This window comes from Bufo gargarizans, chromosome 6, assembly GCF_014858855.1.
Source record: "Bufo gargarizans isolate SCDJY-AF-19 chromosome 6, ASM1485885v1, whole genome shotgun sequence".
Classification (NCBI taxonomy): domain Eukaryota; kingdom Metazoa; phylum Chordata; class Amphibia; order Anura; family Bufonidae; genus Bufo; species Bufo gargarizans.
In genome coordinates, this window is record NC_058085.1 from 92614739 (window position 1) to 92629068 (window position 14330).

General features: G+C 41.4%; 1 protein-coding gene across 1 annotated transcript in view; it reads left to right on the plus strand.

Moving 5' to 3' along the window:
• The first annotated feature begins 6072 nt into the window (after positions 1 to 6072).
• Positions 6073 to 14330, plus strand: part of NECAB3 (N-terminal EF-hand calcium binding protein 3) — a 166625-nt gene continuing 158367 nt past the window's right edge. Inside the window, exons 1-2 of the mRNA XM_044299479.1 lie at positions 6073 to 6195; positions 13803 to 13827. Coding sequence (XP_044155414.1) covers positions 6073 to 6195; positions 13803 to 13827 — 148 coding nt within the window. The remainder of the gene's footprint in view (positions 6196 to 13802; positions 13828 to 14330) is intronic.

Consider the following 14330-nt stretch of genomic DNA (forward strand, 5'->3'; position numbering starts at 1 on the left):
ACTTTAGGGTGGTGAATAGTTATGCACCCTGTCTTTTTCTGTTATTTTGTCCTATTTGTTGTTTGGTTCACAATAAGAAAAACAAACATCTTCAAAGTTGTGGGCATGTTCTGCAAATTAAATGATGCAAATCCTCAAACAATCCATGTTAATTCCAGGTTGTGAGCTACCAAAACACAAAAAAATGTAAGGGGGTGAATACTTTTGCAAGGCACTGTAAGTAACAAAAGTTTCAAATACTGATTAAAGTAAGTAAAAATCACTTAGCCATCCTGACAATGGGGAAGCCTCCGTTGACCATTTCCCTGGAACACGGTTGACACCCCATAGTAATACATGAGGGAGTGTCACAGGACATCAGTGCAGCTTAAAACTTTGTTACATGGATATAAGTTTATAACTTGTATCCCCTCCTCTTCAGGATGTCCATTGTGCAGAACGCTTGTCTCTGAAGTAATCGCTTGGGAATGCGACCTGTACTTGGACACAGAACTACCACGCTCACTACATTAAAAGGAATATCACTACATTAAAAGTTAACAATTAAAGTGAAAGAAGCAATTATAGTAACCAAAAATACCCTTGATACACTGTTTCTGTTGGCACAGCAGGCTGTCAGTATAAGTATCTGTGTCTGGTATTGTTGGTCATCCCATCAAGGGTAAAGTCCTGAAGGAGTGAGTAATAGTTCAACCAATCGTCCTACAGCATTGATCAGGAGGAAGCAAAGAAACCGATAAAGCAGATTCTAATCACCCTTATCCATAACTGTTTAACAAGTTGAAGCATCGCCCTCAACCACATCCATGTTTCCCAACTTATCCTAATGTTTCTTTTGCCTATTTTATCTGCATACCTTAAAGTTTCAGCCCCCAGTGTGGATGCTATAAAATCCAACCCACCCCACCCCACCCACCTTTACATGCAATTCACAGTATTTGTGGCATAGGTTACCTAAAGCAGCTGTTCCCAGGTGCAATTTCAACCTCTGGACCTTATATACTGCACACCGCACTATTACTGCACTGGAAGAAACCTTATGCTGACACGGCACATTCCATTAACGTCTGAACCCACATCTAGTGTGTGTGGGGACCTTCCTTGGTTCCTTCCTTCACTCTCCCTTGACAGCAGATAAAGGGGGAGAGAAGGATAAGGCAATTGGACTTCAACTGTTGGATCCTTTTGTTTTGAGAGAGATAAATGACTGCCAGACACTGCTTTCTCCCCTCCCATTGTTCACATGGACATCGGGTCATGGCTAGCATGCATGTTTGTGGGAGGGAGCAGTGTTTAGCTGACAGATATGTATGGCCGGCCTTACAGTTGTGTCACAGACCCTGTATAATGCACACAATGATATCCTACCACAGGACTGGACAATAACACATCACGGCAGATAACAAGCACAGTGATGTCACAGCACAGGGATAATAAGCCCAGTGATGTCACAGCACAGAGATAATAAGCAGACTGATGTCACAGCACAGGGATAATAAGAACAGTGATGTCACAGTAAGAAATATAAGCACAGTGATGACAGCACATACTGTACATAATAAGCACAGTGATGTCACATCACAGAAATAAAACCACAGTGATGTCACAGTACAGAGATAATAAGCACTCTGATGTCACAGCGCAGAGATAATAGGCCCAGTGATGTCACAGCACAGGGATAATAAACACTCTGATGTCACAGCACAGAGATAATAAACACTCTGATGTCACAGCACAGAGATAATAGGCCCAGTGATGTCACAGCACAGGGATAATAAACACTCTGATGTCACAGCACAGAGATAATAGGCCCAGTGATGTCACAGCACAGGGATAATAAACACTCTGATGTCACAGCACAGAGATAATAAACACTCTGATGTCACAGCACAGAGATAATAGGCCCAGTGATGTCACAGCACAGGGATAATAAACACTCTGATGTCATAGCACAGTGATAATATGCCCAGTGATGTCACAGCACAGGGATAATAAGCACACTGATGTCATAGCACAGTGATAAAAACCACAGTGATGTCACAGCACAGAGATAATCAACACTCTGATGTCACAGCACAGAGATAATATGTCCAGTGATGTCACAGCACAGTGATAATAAACACAGTGATGTCACAGCACAGGGATAATAAACAATCTGATGTCACAGCACAGAGATAATCAGCACTCTGATGTCACAGCACTGGGATAATAAGCACACTGATGTCACAGCACAGGGATAATAAGCACTCTGATGTCATAGCACAGTGATAATATGCCCAGTGATGTCACAGCACAGAGATAATCAGCACTGTGATGTCACAGCACAGGGATAATAAGCTCAGTACAGGGGTAGCGACCAAAGTGAAGTCAGAAGTAATAGTTACAGTGATGTCACAGCACGTAGATGATAAGCAGTGAAATCATAGGAAAGTGTTATTGTACACAGTGCTGTTGTAATGTACTGCCCAGCTGTGTAGTGTGGTGCAGATGAATTCACAGCAAGGAAAATAGTGCTGACACAGTCTCTGCAGTTAAGGGGGTTGGCCACTTTCTGACTACTGTTGACCAATGTGTATGATGACTATATAGTACTTACTGATATAGCCTTTGTTGATATTCTGTGCCATTTGCTATATTTCATAAGCCATGCCCCTTTCTTTGGCAAACAGTTCTTCTGTGCTGTCCACGTAGAGGTCTTGTCCATAAAATGGCTGCTGATGGAGGGTCATGTAACACATCACTCTGCCTCCTCTATTTAAAAACACTGCACCTGCACTAAACCAACTGCACCAAAACTGCCAGTGCAGATAGAAGGTGCAGTGTATTTGAATTAAGAAGATTTGACCCTCCATCAGCAGCCATCTGATGGAGAGGACCTCCTCGAGGACAGCACAGAAGACTTGGCCAACAAAGGGGCATACCTCATGAAATATAGGCAATGGCAGAGACTTTAAACAAAGACCATATAAGTAAGTGCCATATAGTCATCCTACAAACATATTGATGAACAATAACCAGCAAGTGGCTAACCCCTTTAAGGGCAAATATACTGTTAACAATAGTAATTAGACATGGTGTCACCAACTATTTGGAGCTACGCAGTTATCTTCTCTAAGAAGAGACATAGATAGACATTTATTAAACACTTTACACCATTATTATGGGGTAAAAAAAGTCAGAAATTATGGTGTACCATAATTTACAACTTTTTAAGCTTCTTGGGACTTTTCCAAAGTGCCAAGAAAATTGCAGTGGTTTTACCGCTAAAACTTATGGTGGCCATACACCTAAGACAGAAGTTGGATGGTGGTTGAACAGCAGTTGAACAAACCATGAACTGATCATTTGTTTTGCAGATACGGCCAAACACATTTTAGCCTATATTGACCTTTACAGTTGCACAAACTGCCCATACACATTCAATGATATGGACTATGGACTTAAGAATCTTGATCTTTCTCGAACGTTCGTTCAAAGAAAGATCTGTCGCTCACTAACGAATATTAAACACAACTGACTTGTTTTCAAACGGTAATAGTCTATCAAAGCTTGGGTAAAATGAACGTTCGTTGTTAAATTTCACCAGACAAGCTCTTCGGTTGAAATTATACACATTGTTCTAAACTTTATCAAAAAGGATCACCTCCACTCTCTAGGTATGGAAGCCTGTGTGGATTGAAACACCTCCTTGAAACACCTCCACATAGGCTTCCATACCTAGAGAGTGTGTTGTCATACAAGAAGTTTCACGGAGGACACTTGCAGGCTATACCTATGCATTTTAGCTGACATGTACGAGGTAAGCTTGGCAGCTCAGTTCCCTCAACCCATCAAGACCTACAGCAGAGTGGGACACTGAACGGACTGGATGAATAAGACAAGTGACTACTTGCAGGTACTTTAGAGCAGTGTTTCCCAACCAGTGTGCCTCCAGCTGTTGCAAAACTACAACTCCCAGCATGCCCTCCCAGCCAAAGGCTGTCCGGGCATGCTGGGAGTTGTAGTTTTGCAACTGCTGGAGGCACACTGGTTGGGAAACACTGCTTTAGAGAAGCTCTGTACCTATTTTAATGTATATTATATAAGCGATATAGGAATGAGCACAGCAGCACTGATTTATAAGGGGCATATTTTACAGCATCAAGAGGCATTATACTCCATTGCATACATTTGAAGAATAGGGCTGCTATAGTTTTCTTATAGCACGCTAGCGCAGATACTTTTTTATATACGTGATTGTGGTCTCTAATGTTTCTTCTTCTCCTAGGAGAATTTGGCTCCATAGGAACTATGTTGTATAGGCCTGCGTACAAATCAAATAGGATACTGAAGGAGATCTGCTGGCAGGTATCCATTAGCTTCCGCTCTGCAGATGGAGGATTGTTGAAGTGTTTGTACTATACTTCTGTTGGTTTAGTTAATTAACAGATATGTGGAAATAGCTAATTTACAGGCAACATCTCATGAAGCCGCATACTCATCTTCTAAAATACTTTTTTTTGCTGCTGTTATAATTCTGATCACCCACAGGCTACTTTTTCTCAGCCCAGAAAATTGCTCAAAGGGATTCTCTGTTTTGGACAACTTAGAAGGGACCTTAGACAATAAGCAGCGCACCTAATCCCAGTGATCAGCTGTAATCTGTGGGGAAACCAGGCAGTAAATGTTCCATTTCCCTGCAGTGCCACCACAGGAGAAATTAGGCATTGCACTATGCCCATTCAATCCTGTGAATTCAGGACAGGACAGATCCTCCAGAGCAAAAGACCACTTGTGGTGGTAAGGATCCTGAACAAAGGTTCCCCCCTGATAGGGTGTATAAAGTAGGTTGTCTAAAATAGAGAACCCCTTTAATATAAAGTGTTAACAGTTGGATCTGGACACACACTAGAATGAAACTCACCATAGGCTATCTAGTGCAGTGTTTCTGAATGTTGCTAAGCCAAGTACCCTCACTCTAATAATAATAATAAGTACACATAATCAATGTACCCCAAGGCTATGATCACACGTTATGCTGCACCAATTAAAGGCACAGCAAAAGGACAGTTAGAGTACCCTCTAGTGACACGGTGTGTAGCTTCCCGCCACCCCCACCCCAGGACCAGAGACAAAATTGGATGTGATCACATTAAAGGTCCATGACATGGAGACTATATTAGTTCTACATTTCCATCTTCATTATAAATGTCAGCTTACTGACGCTTCCTACCATCAAAAGTTGAATTTTTAAAACCCTTAAGCAGGTTACAGCAGAAAATGATGTTCTGCTGTATAAACAATTAATAGTTAGATGTTCTCTTATGTTACAGCAATTCAGAGGAAATATTAAAAGGAGCAGCTTTGCTTGATAGACATTGTAAAGTCACTGTTGAAAATGAAGTTCCTAGCTGTCGGTGGGAAAGCATGTGTGTAGCAGGCTACACGAATACCAAAATGCACCGTATTCCTCATCTTGTTTTCTGCTTACTGCATTGCATGTGCTATACATCTTCATTATATGGCTCTTATATAGATATACAGTAGGAAATGGTACAAGCTTTTCATTGGTTCAGTAATCACGAAAGGGAATCAGATCAGCAAATCACAAAGAGGAGGCTGGGGTCTATATCTCAAGAGCTCAGAGCCAGGAGCATCCTGCATCCTAAGTAATAACAAGGCTGCGGTGGAGACGGTGACTCCTGCACTGTCAGGGTTATACACTATCTGCCTAGCAATAGCAACCTCTCCACATTCACACTTGTCTTCTACATAGCCGATCAGCCTCATGTAGCCTGGAAACTGCTTCTGCTTTCTTTTTTTCCTGGGCATCCTGAAGGCTGCACCTACTTATAGTCCATAGCCTAAATCTGCATCAACACTTCTTCATTTCTGTCCACCAGGACAAAGATCTCACTCTGCATTAGACCTCCTCTGTTCAAACCTGATCTTATCTTTGAAGTTTTTGGGGTCGCTGCTTTCCATTTGTAAGACTGTCCCGTAAACCCACATCTTCAGGCGGCTCCTTGGACATTGGACACACTTACTCATTGTTCCTTGACTGCATTGTCATTTGGAAGCAACTGCATGAAGATGATGTCTTGCACTGAGCTGATCACTATGTGTCTGCTATCTCCCAAACAATTCCAGAAGGACAAACCCATTGAAGCCCCTCCACAACTCATCATAGACCAGGACCTGTCCATATTCAGAGATGTAAGTGTCCTCCTATGTTTGTATGTGCTTGTCATATAGAGTGCATGCTTCATCAATGATGGCACTTGGCTTGTATTAGGTATTATACACTTACAGTATATACATTATGCACTTGTATTAGCTGCAACATAGATAGATCGACTATACAATATGCAGGCATGGAGATGACCAACATTCAATTCCACTTTGGCAGTGCAGGGGTTAACCCCCTCTTGCCAGCTGCCGGCGCACCCCCTTCTGCTGATATTACTGTGAGATAATTACCTTCTGCTTATAGCACTGCCCTGTTTCGCCGTAATGGCTGCTAATTTAGAAATGTGTAGTGATATCGAGCTACATAATCACTGCAGAATTATGTTATATATATAGAAAATGTATATTTCATTAACATGGAAAAACAGAAAAAAAAATGGTCCCTCGATAAAATTTATGAAATAGTTTATTACGATATTTACGTGGCACCAACATTTGTCCATATCGATCCCTGTCTAATGTGAAGCTCATGTCCTAATTTTAATAAATGAGGCGCCATACACAGTTTACACAGATCTAGGTTGAACTGGAGTTAACCTAATGTCCTCATTCCCTTACAATATACGGGAGTCCAGGAAGCTGAGATAGAAGGAGTTGTATGATGGGGTCTTCACATGGTAGAATTACCTTAGTAGTTTTCTTTCCTTGACTAAATAGTGGCAGTGGAGATTCCCACTACTTTTGACTCCTTGATCTTACAGGTCCTTTCTACTGTTATTAAGGGTAAGAAAACCAAGTCATCACTGTGTTCCTTCCATGGCATACCTAGGTTTTAGATTGTGAATCTAGGAAAAGATTGTTTGCTGCCCTCACCTGGTGCCATGGCACATACCTACCCTCCCCCAAGTTATGCCATTAAGTATCTCTACAGTCAGACCCTTCTAAACAGCTGTCCCTATCTTCTTGAATCTTGGTCAACATTAATTACAGTCTTACTAGACTTGTGAAGTTAAGATGCAATCATCTTGGTTGGTCTGATCTTTACACCTTCTCAATGCTCAATGATATACATATCAAGACAACTGTCCAAACCAAGAAGATTTTGTAGCCAAAGTAAAATTTTACTTTACAAATCGATGCTGTTTTAAGCCAACGTGGTCCAACTTGTCAGATAACATAATCCTCATCATCATAATGGAGGTGACTGTATTCATTGTGTTAATTTATGACCAGACTGGTCCCTGCCCAGAGAAGCTTTTAATCATAACCACTGTGTCTTCCATAATGTATTGTACAGCAAATCTCAGCTTTACCATGTACCCTATATGCACTAAACTATTAAGGTTGGAATAGACCTACAGATATTTTTCCTCCTGATAAGATTTCTCTAAAATACCTAATAACACTATAAGTACTAAGATATGTGTTACTTTTTGCATTGCCTCACATGGGATATCTTCAGATTATCGAGACAGAATAATTCTTCGGCTACTCCAGTTAGTTTTTAAACTAGTGGAGCCTATTTGAGAAACCTTTAGGCAGGAAGATTGACACTCTGGTCTCTAAACCATCCTCAGCATCTATAGTTACCTCCAGCTGTGGTACTCCTGGGGACACCCATTTAAAAGCTGACGATTAGAACATTGACTTTCAGTCATACAAGAGACTCATATTAGAGATACCAATTAATTTCCCATCTGAGAACCTTCCCATTATTCTGCAAATCAATATTGTTATACATTTGTAATTTATGTATATAATATTTCAAATGAAAAGACCCAAAAACCACTACAGTGTTTATGGGGGAGGTATAGACTCACTGTCACCGGAACAAAAAAAACTAAAAGGTTAAAAAATCAAACCAATCAACAAATAAAAAAATAATATAAAGGATAATTCAAGCCATGTCTTCCAATGTTATGGGTCATGTTTGTCTCGTAAAAAAAAATGAGATCAAATAACTTATAGGATATTCTGAATCAATGCAGTGGAACCCTTTAATGGGTTTTTCAGGCTTTTGATATTGATGGCCGAGCCTCAGGATAAGTCATCAATATTCAATCGGTAGAGGTCAGATATCTGGCACCCCCACCGATCAGCTGTTCCCTGGAGCCAGCAGTACCAAAACTAACACTTTAAAATTTCAACTGAACCAGAAGCGGAAGGGAACAGCTGATCGGTGAGGAAGCCAAATGTCGGCCCCCCAATGATCAGATATTGATGACTTATACTGAGGAATACCAGAATACCCCTTTAAGTAGAGCCTCCATTAATAAGCTAAAATAGAGAATAGATATAGAGAGAAGGACCCGTCATGTTCTTGCTTTGCGTGAACAGCACTTTGATTTCAGTGGATACCATGTAGGTCTGCAGCTAGATTGGACACTTTCTGTCAGGTTCCCCAAATGACTACAGCTGTCTACTGCTAGTGGCAGGACACCTTGTGATCATCCTGTAACAAACAAGCATTGTCCAAAATGAGAGAGAGATATGAAGCATTTCTTGCACATCGCCATATTGAGTGCAGGAGCTGTCATTTATAAGAATGATATACTGGCCATACTACTTAGATAGCTGTTGGCTATAGCTATTTCTCTCAACCATACCATGCACATGCAATCAGCTTATCTCAACTTGCATATTGTTCAGTTGGAAGTGGGGAATAAGCTGTTTCCGGACACCCTGCTGGTGTCCCATTAGAAGAATGGATTAGGAATGTTAAAATTCAACAATAATTTTCTCAATATCTACAGTCAGTGGAGCATTGGCAGACCCCCAATATACATTAGATGGATGGCCAGTCACGTTAAAATAGGTGCGTTCTGCCAAAGTTCATCTATTGACTTTCCCTTGCCTTGTTAAAGGGCAACTGTGTAATCAACGAAGTTCACAGCTCTGGTAATGGAGATGCTGATTTCCATATTGTCACTGGGGAAGGGAGAGGGTTGGATGACATCTGCATTGGTTGCTGACACATAGCAATGTCACAATCTATAGAACCGTATGTGCAGCTGATTGCAGGTGCTAAATGGGATCAGTCTGAGGTCTTGGTGAAACCAGACTGAGCTACAAGATTGCCACAAATAAGTTAATCCTAGCCAGGTTTTATTTCAGTTTTTTTCTTTTACTTGGTGATATTGATATTCTTCTGTTTTGTTCTGGCGGCTGCCGATATTTGTGACATGAGGAAGTCCAGCCATGTAGGTCATCACCTCTGAATAAGTTTCTTGGAAACTGATGGTGAGTTCTTCAGGTCGACAGTTTTGCCATTAGTTTCCAAATCTAAAAGTGACAACCAATATGATCCTTTGATTGTACACACAGGCCACAGTCTCAAATTTCCCCCAACTAAATTCAATACTTGCCAACTTTTAGTAGTAAGTAGTAAGACAGGTGCACAAGGTCCACAAAGCACACTGGCAAATTTTTGTGGCATGGACATGCTACTTTTTCATAGGTCCCCATACCCCCTCAGAAACTCATCACGCCCTTTCAGAGTATGTACGGGCACCAGTGCCTGGATATAATGATTCAGCATCCCAGTGCCACACACAGTTAGAGTGGGAGAAAGCAGCCCTCCATGAGCTGCATTGGAAATTTGCTATCTCCTCCAAGAGGTTCTTCTGGGAACCCAACAGACAAGTATGGCTAATTCATAAACCATGACTAGTCTAAACACCCACTTTCTGAAAAGCAGCTTTTCAAAGACTCTTACCTAGCTTAGTCCTTCCCTCACCCTAAAGCTGACCTTACACATCAGATTTATAACAGCTGATCGATAAACCATCTAATGTAAATGGGGATCTCTTGACTCTCCCCGATAGCTGATGTCAGGGAAAAGAAGGGTTAGGCATTTTGCATTTCAACATGCCTGATCCTTTCATTCTTATGGGAAATATAAGCCACTGCCAGAAGAATTTGACAGCAGGTTATTCCCCTTCCCGATTGAAAAATCATGTACACTGGGCAGTCCAGAGTATATATGTATAAGGAGGAATAGCTGTCGGACAATAGCTGTGTTTGTGTAAGTCCACCTTAACAGTCCCACAGGCAAAGCACTTAACGCCAGCAGCTTGTTTTCAATGGAAAATCTGGCCTTACATGGTGTCTTTGTAAAGTGGTCTTGTCCTCGCTGCAGATATTTTTGTTATGTTTAGACCCTTTTAAGTGCAGCTGATGCCACCAACGTTCTGCTCATCCATTTATTATAAACCTGCAAGTTAGTATGCTTCCTGGAGGCATTTTGGATTCTACTTTTCAAGCACTGGAGACAATAAAACCAATGTATTTAACTTTATTGCTTAGCTTCATCCTGTGGGAACAAACTCGAAGCACAGTGTTTGTTTTCTGAGCAGACAAATGCATCCCAAATTGCAGTCATCCATTATTTAATGGAATCACTTTATTTTTCTGACTGTAAGACTCACTGAGAAGTTATGTTATATGATGCCACTGTCCATGAAAATGATAAGACCCCATGGCAAAAGGTAGAACTGCCCCCCTTCTCCAAAAAAGACATGTAATATAACAGATGCACACTCCCTGTTCAGCCATTTATGTAAGAAGAAATGCTTATAGCAATGCCAACCTTGTGCCTATATACACAACCCAAGAGTGATTGAGCAGCAGAAAAAAAGAAGGGTGGAAGAAGGATACAGTTGGGCACTTCCTGCAATCCTGCAATCAAGGGGAAGAGCCTAAAGAAAATTCTGAGGCTTGGGTAGTGCCGATAAATTCTTTGAATCACCACAGATGGATGGACTTCAAGTGTAACAGAGGGTGGTGGCAGGGGAAAAGTTCAAGTGTAACAGAGGGCAGTGGTAGGTGAAAAGTTCAAGTGTAACAAAAGGTGGTGGCAGGGGAAAACTTCAAGTGTAACAGAAGGTGGTGGCAAGGGAAAACTTCAAGTGTAAAAGAGAGCGGAGGCAGAGGAAAACTTCAAGTGTAACAGAGGGTGGTTTCAGGGGAAAACTTCAAGTGTAATAGAGGGCGGTGGCAAGGAAAAACCTCAAGTGTAACAGAGGACGGTGTTAGAGAAAACTTCAAGAGTAACATAGCGTGGTGGTAGGGGAAAAGTTCAAGTGTAAAAGAGGACTCTAGGAAGGGAAAACTTCAAGGGTAACAGAAGGTGGTAGCAGGGGAAAACTTCAAGTATAACAGAAGGTGGTGGCAGAGGAAAACTTCAAGTGTATCAGAGGGCAGTGGTAGGGGAAAACTTCAAGTGTAACAGAGGGCTCTGTCAAGGGAAAACTTCAAGTGTAACAGAGGGGAGTGGCAAGGAAAAACCTCAAGTGTAACAGAAGGTGTTGGCAGGGGAAAAATTAAAGTGTAGCATAGGGTAGTTGCAGGGGAAAACTTCAAGTGTAACAGAGGGTGGTGGCAGAGAAAAAACTTCAAGTATAACAGAAGATTGTGGCAGGGGAAAACTTCAAGTGCAACAGAGGAGGGGGGGGACTTCAAGTGTAAAAGAGGGCTCTGGCAAAGGAAAACATTAAATGTAACAGATGGTGATGGCAGGGAAAAACTTCAAGTGTAACAGAAGGTGGTGGCAAGGGTAAACTTCAAGTGTAAAAGAGGGTGGAGGCAAAGGAAAAATTCAAGTGTAACATAGGGTGGTTGCAGGGGAAAAATTCAAGTGTAACAGAGGGCGGTGGCAGGGAAAAACTTCAAGCGTAACAGAGGGCGGTGGTAAGGGAAAATTTCAAGTGTAACAGAAGGTGGTAGCAGAGGAAAACTTCAAGTGTAACAGAGGGCAGTGACAGGGGAAAACTTCAAGTGTAACAGAGGGCAGTGATAGGGAAAAACTTCAAGTGTAACAGAGGGCAGTGATAGGGGAAAACTTCAAGTGTAACAGAGGGCAGTGACAGGGGAAAACTTCAAGTGTAACAGAGAAGGGTGGTAGGGGAAAACTTCAAGTGTAACAGAGGGCGGTGGCAGGGGAAAATTTCGAGTGTAACAGAGGGCGATGGTAAGGGAAAAACTCATGTGTAACAGAGTACAGTGGTAAGGGAAAAGTTCAAGTGTAAAAGAGGGCTCTGGCAAGGGAAAACGTCAAGTGTAACAGATGGTGATGGCAGGGGAAAACTTCAAGTGTAACAGTAGGCAGTGGTTGGTGAAAACGTCATCTGTAACAGAGGGCGATGGTAGGGGAAATGTTCAAGTGTAAAAGAGGGCTCTGGCAAGGGAAAACTTCAAGTGTAACAGAAGGCGGTGACAGGGGAAAACTTCAAGTGTATCAGAGAGCAGTGGTAGGGGAAAACTTCAAGTGTATCAGAGGGCTCTGGCAAGGGGAAAACTCATAAGGTCTGCTTCCACTATCAACACCCTGAATAAGACAACAGCCATTTTCCTTTTTTTGGCCCTATCAGGCAGAACTTTGAAAACAATGTCTATTAACTCATTATTTTTCATGTAGTGTCAATGTCAGTATGTAATATATTCTATCAAATCGTTGGTTCGATGGGCAGACCAATAGTGGGGTAACACAGTATTGGCCGAATGGAGATTTAGGGTACAGTCATACCTTTTTAGTCTGTGGTGCATCTGAATATTGTTTGCCACAAACAGGAACTATTGATTACTGTCGTCTCCTAGAACCAGACCGAAATACAGTAAATTGATCAGGCCACTTTGTGAAATGCTAGCATACCGTGCAAAAAGCAAGGAACGGAGTGCAGATTTCCATAGATATATATATTTTTATATTTAATTTATTTATTCATTTTCAGAAACATCATATAAAAAAGAGTAATCATCTCATCAATTTAACCCCCCCCCCCCCCCCATTCCCTCCCCTGAACCCGACTCCTGAGGAGAGAGAGAGAAAGAGAAAACTAAAAAATTTATTGCTCTTTTTTTTAAAAACAGACTTCTATTTTATTAAACCGATTTATAATCAAACAGCTATATTATTAAGCCATTGATTCTAGATTTGACGGAAGTGGTCCTTCATCCCCCTATTATAGTATATCCATTTTTATTTCTATCATATTGTTCACTGATTTCTCCATTCCATCATAGAAGGTAGATCTTTTTCACTCCATTTTCTCTAAATGGGCAACCTTGCCTGAAATAGCAGCTTAAAGAGTGCTTGCCTGTCAACTTTCAGCAACCCCAAGTGTATTGAACCCCCCAATATACAAGCCACCGGATCACTATATAATTGTACTCCTAGGACTTTATTAATGAAAGCCGCTATCTCTAACCAATACCTAAACAATTTTGGACACCTCCAGATTAAATGAACTAAACCTGCCTGTTCCTCGCCACATCTGGAGCATTCATCTGAATGTTTCAAACCCATTTTTCTTTTATAATAAGGGTGAACGATATAACCTATGAATAAGATAGAACTGAGAAACCCGGTGTGAGGCCCTTAATAAGACCAATGGCCTATTCCTCAGTACATCTTCCCACTTATCATCCGATAATCCATCAATATCTTTTTTCCATTTCTCTTTGGCTGCTATTTTGTTTTTTGTTTGTATAACCCTTATTATCATTTTATATCTCCTTATATCCTTTACCTTTTCTATTCTCAGATTTCCTTAGATATTAGACTAAACCCGTCTGTGGTCTTGTATTACCGTATATAATGAAACCGCTTGAAATTGAACACTGTCTTATCTTTGCAGATATTCAGGAGAGCAGACAAAAATGGTGAGTAATAAATGTATATGAAATTATTATTCACCGTTTCCGTAATAACTCATATGTTCCTTTTTACAATATTATTATTATTATTATTTGTCAGAAAATGTCCTGCCAAACCTGACAAGATCTGGTCCTTTTGGCTGGAAAATGAAAGTGACAGATAATATAGGGTGTGACACATTCTCCATTAGGCCTCTTGCACACGAACGTATGCGCCCCATGGCTGTGCTGCGGCCCGCAAATTGCGGGCCGCAATGCACGACCACCAACTGTGGGGCAGCCACAGCGGATCCGGGACCCCTTTACTTTAATGGGTCCACGATCCGCCCATTCTGCAAAAAGATAGGACAGTAGTGCTTCCGTAGGGTTCCATTCTGTGCTTCCATTTCGCATCTCCGGATTTGCAGACCCATTGAAATAAATGGCTCTGCATCCGCGATGCGTAATGTCCACCGAACAGCGCCGGTGTATTGCGGATCCGGAAATTCAGTCCGCAATACGGCCACTGA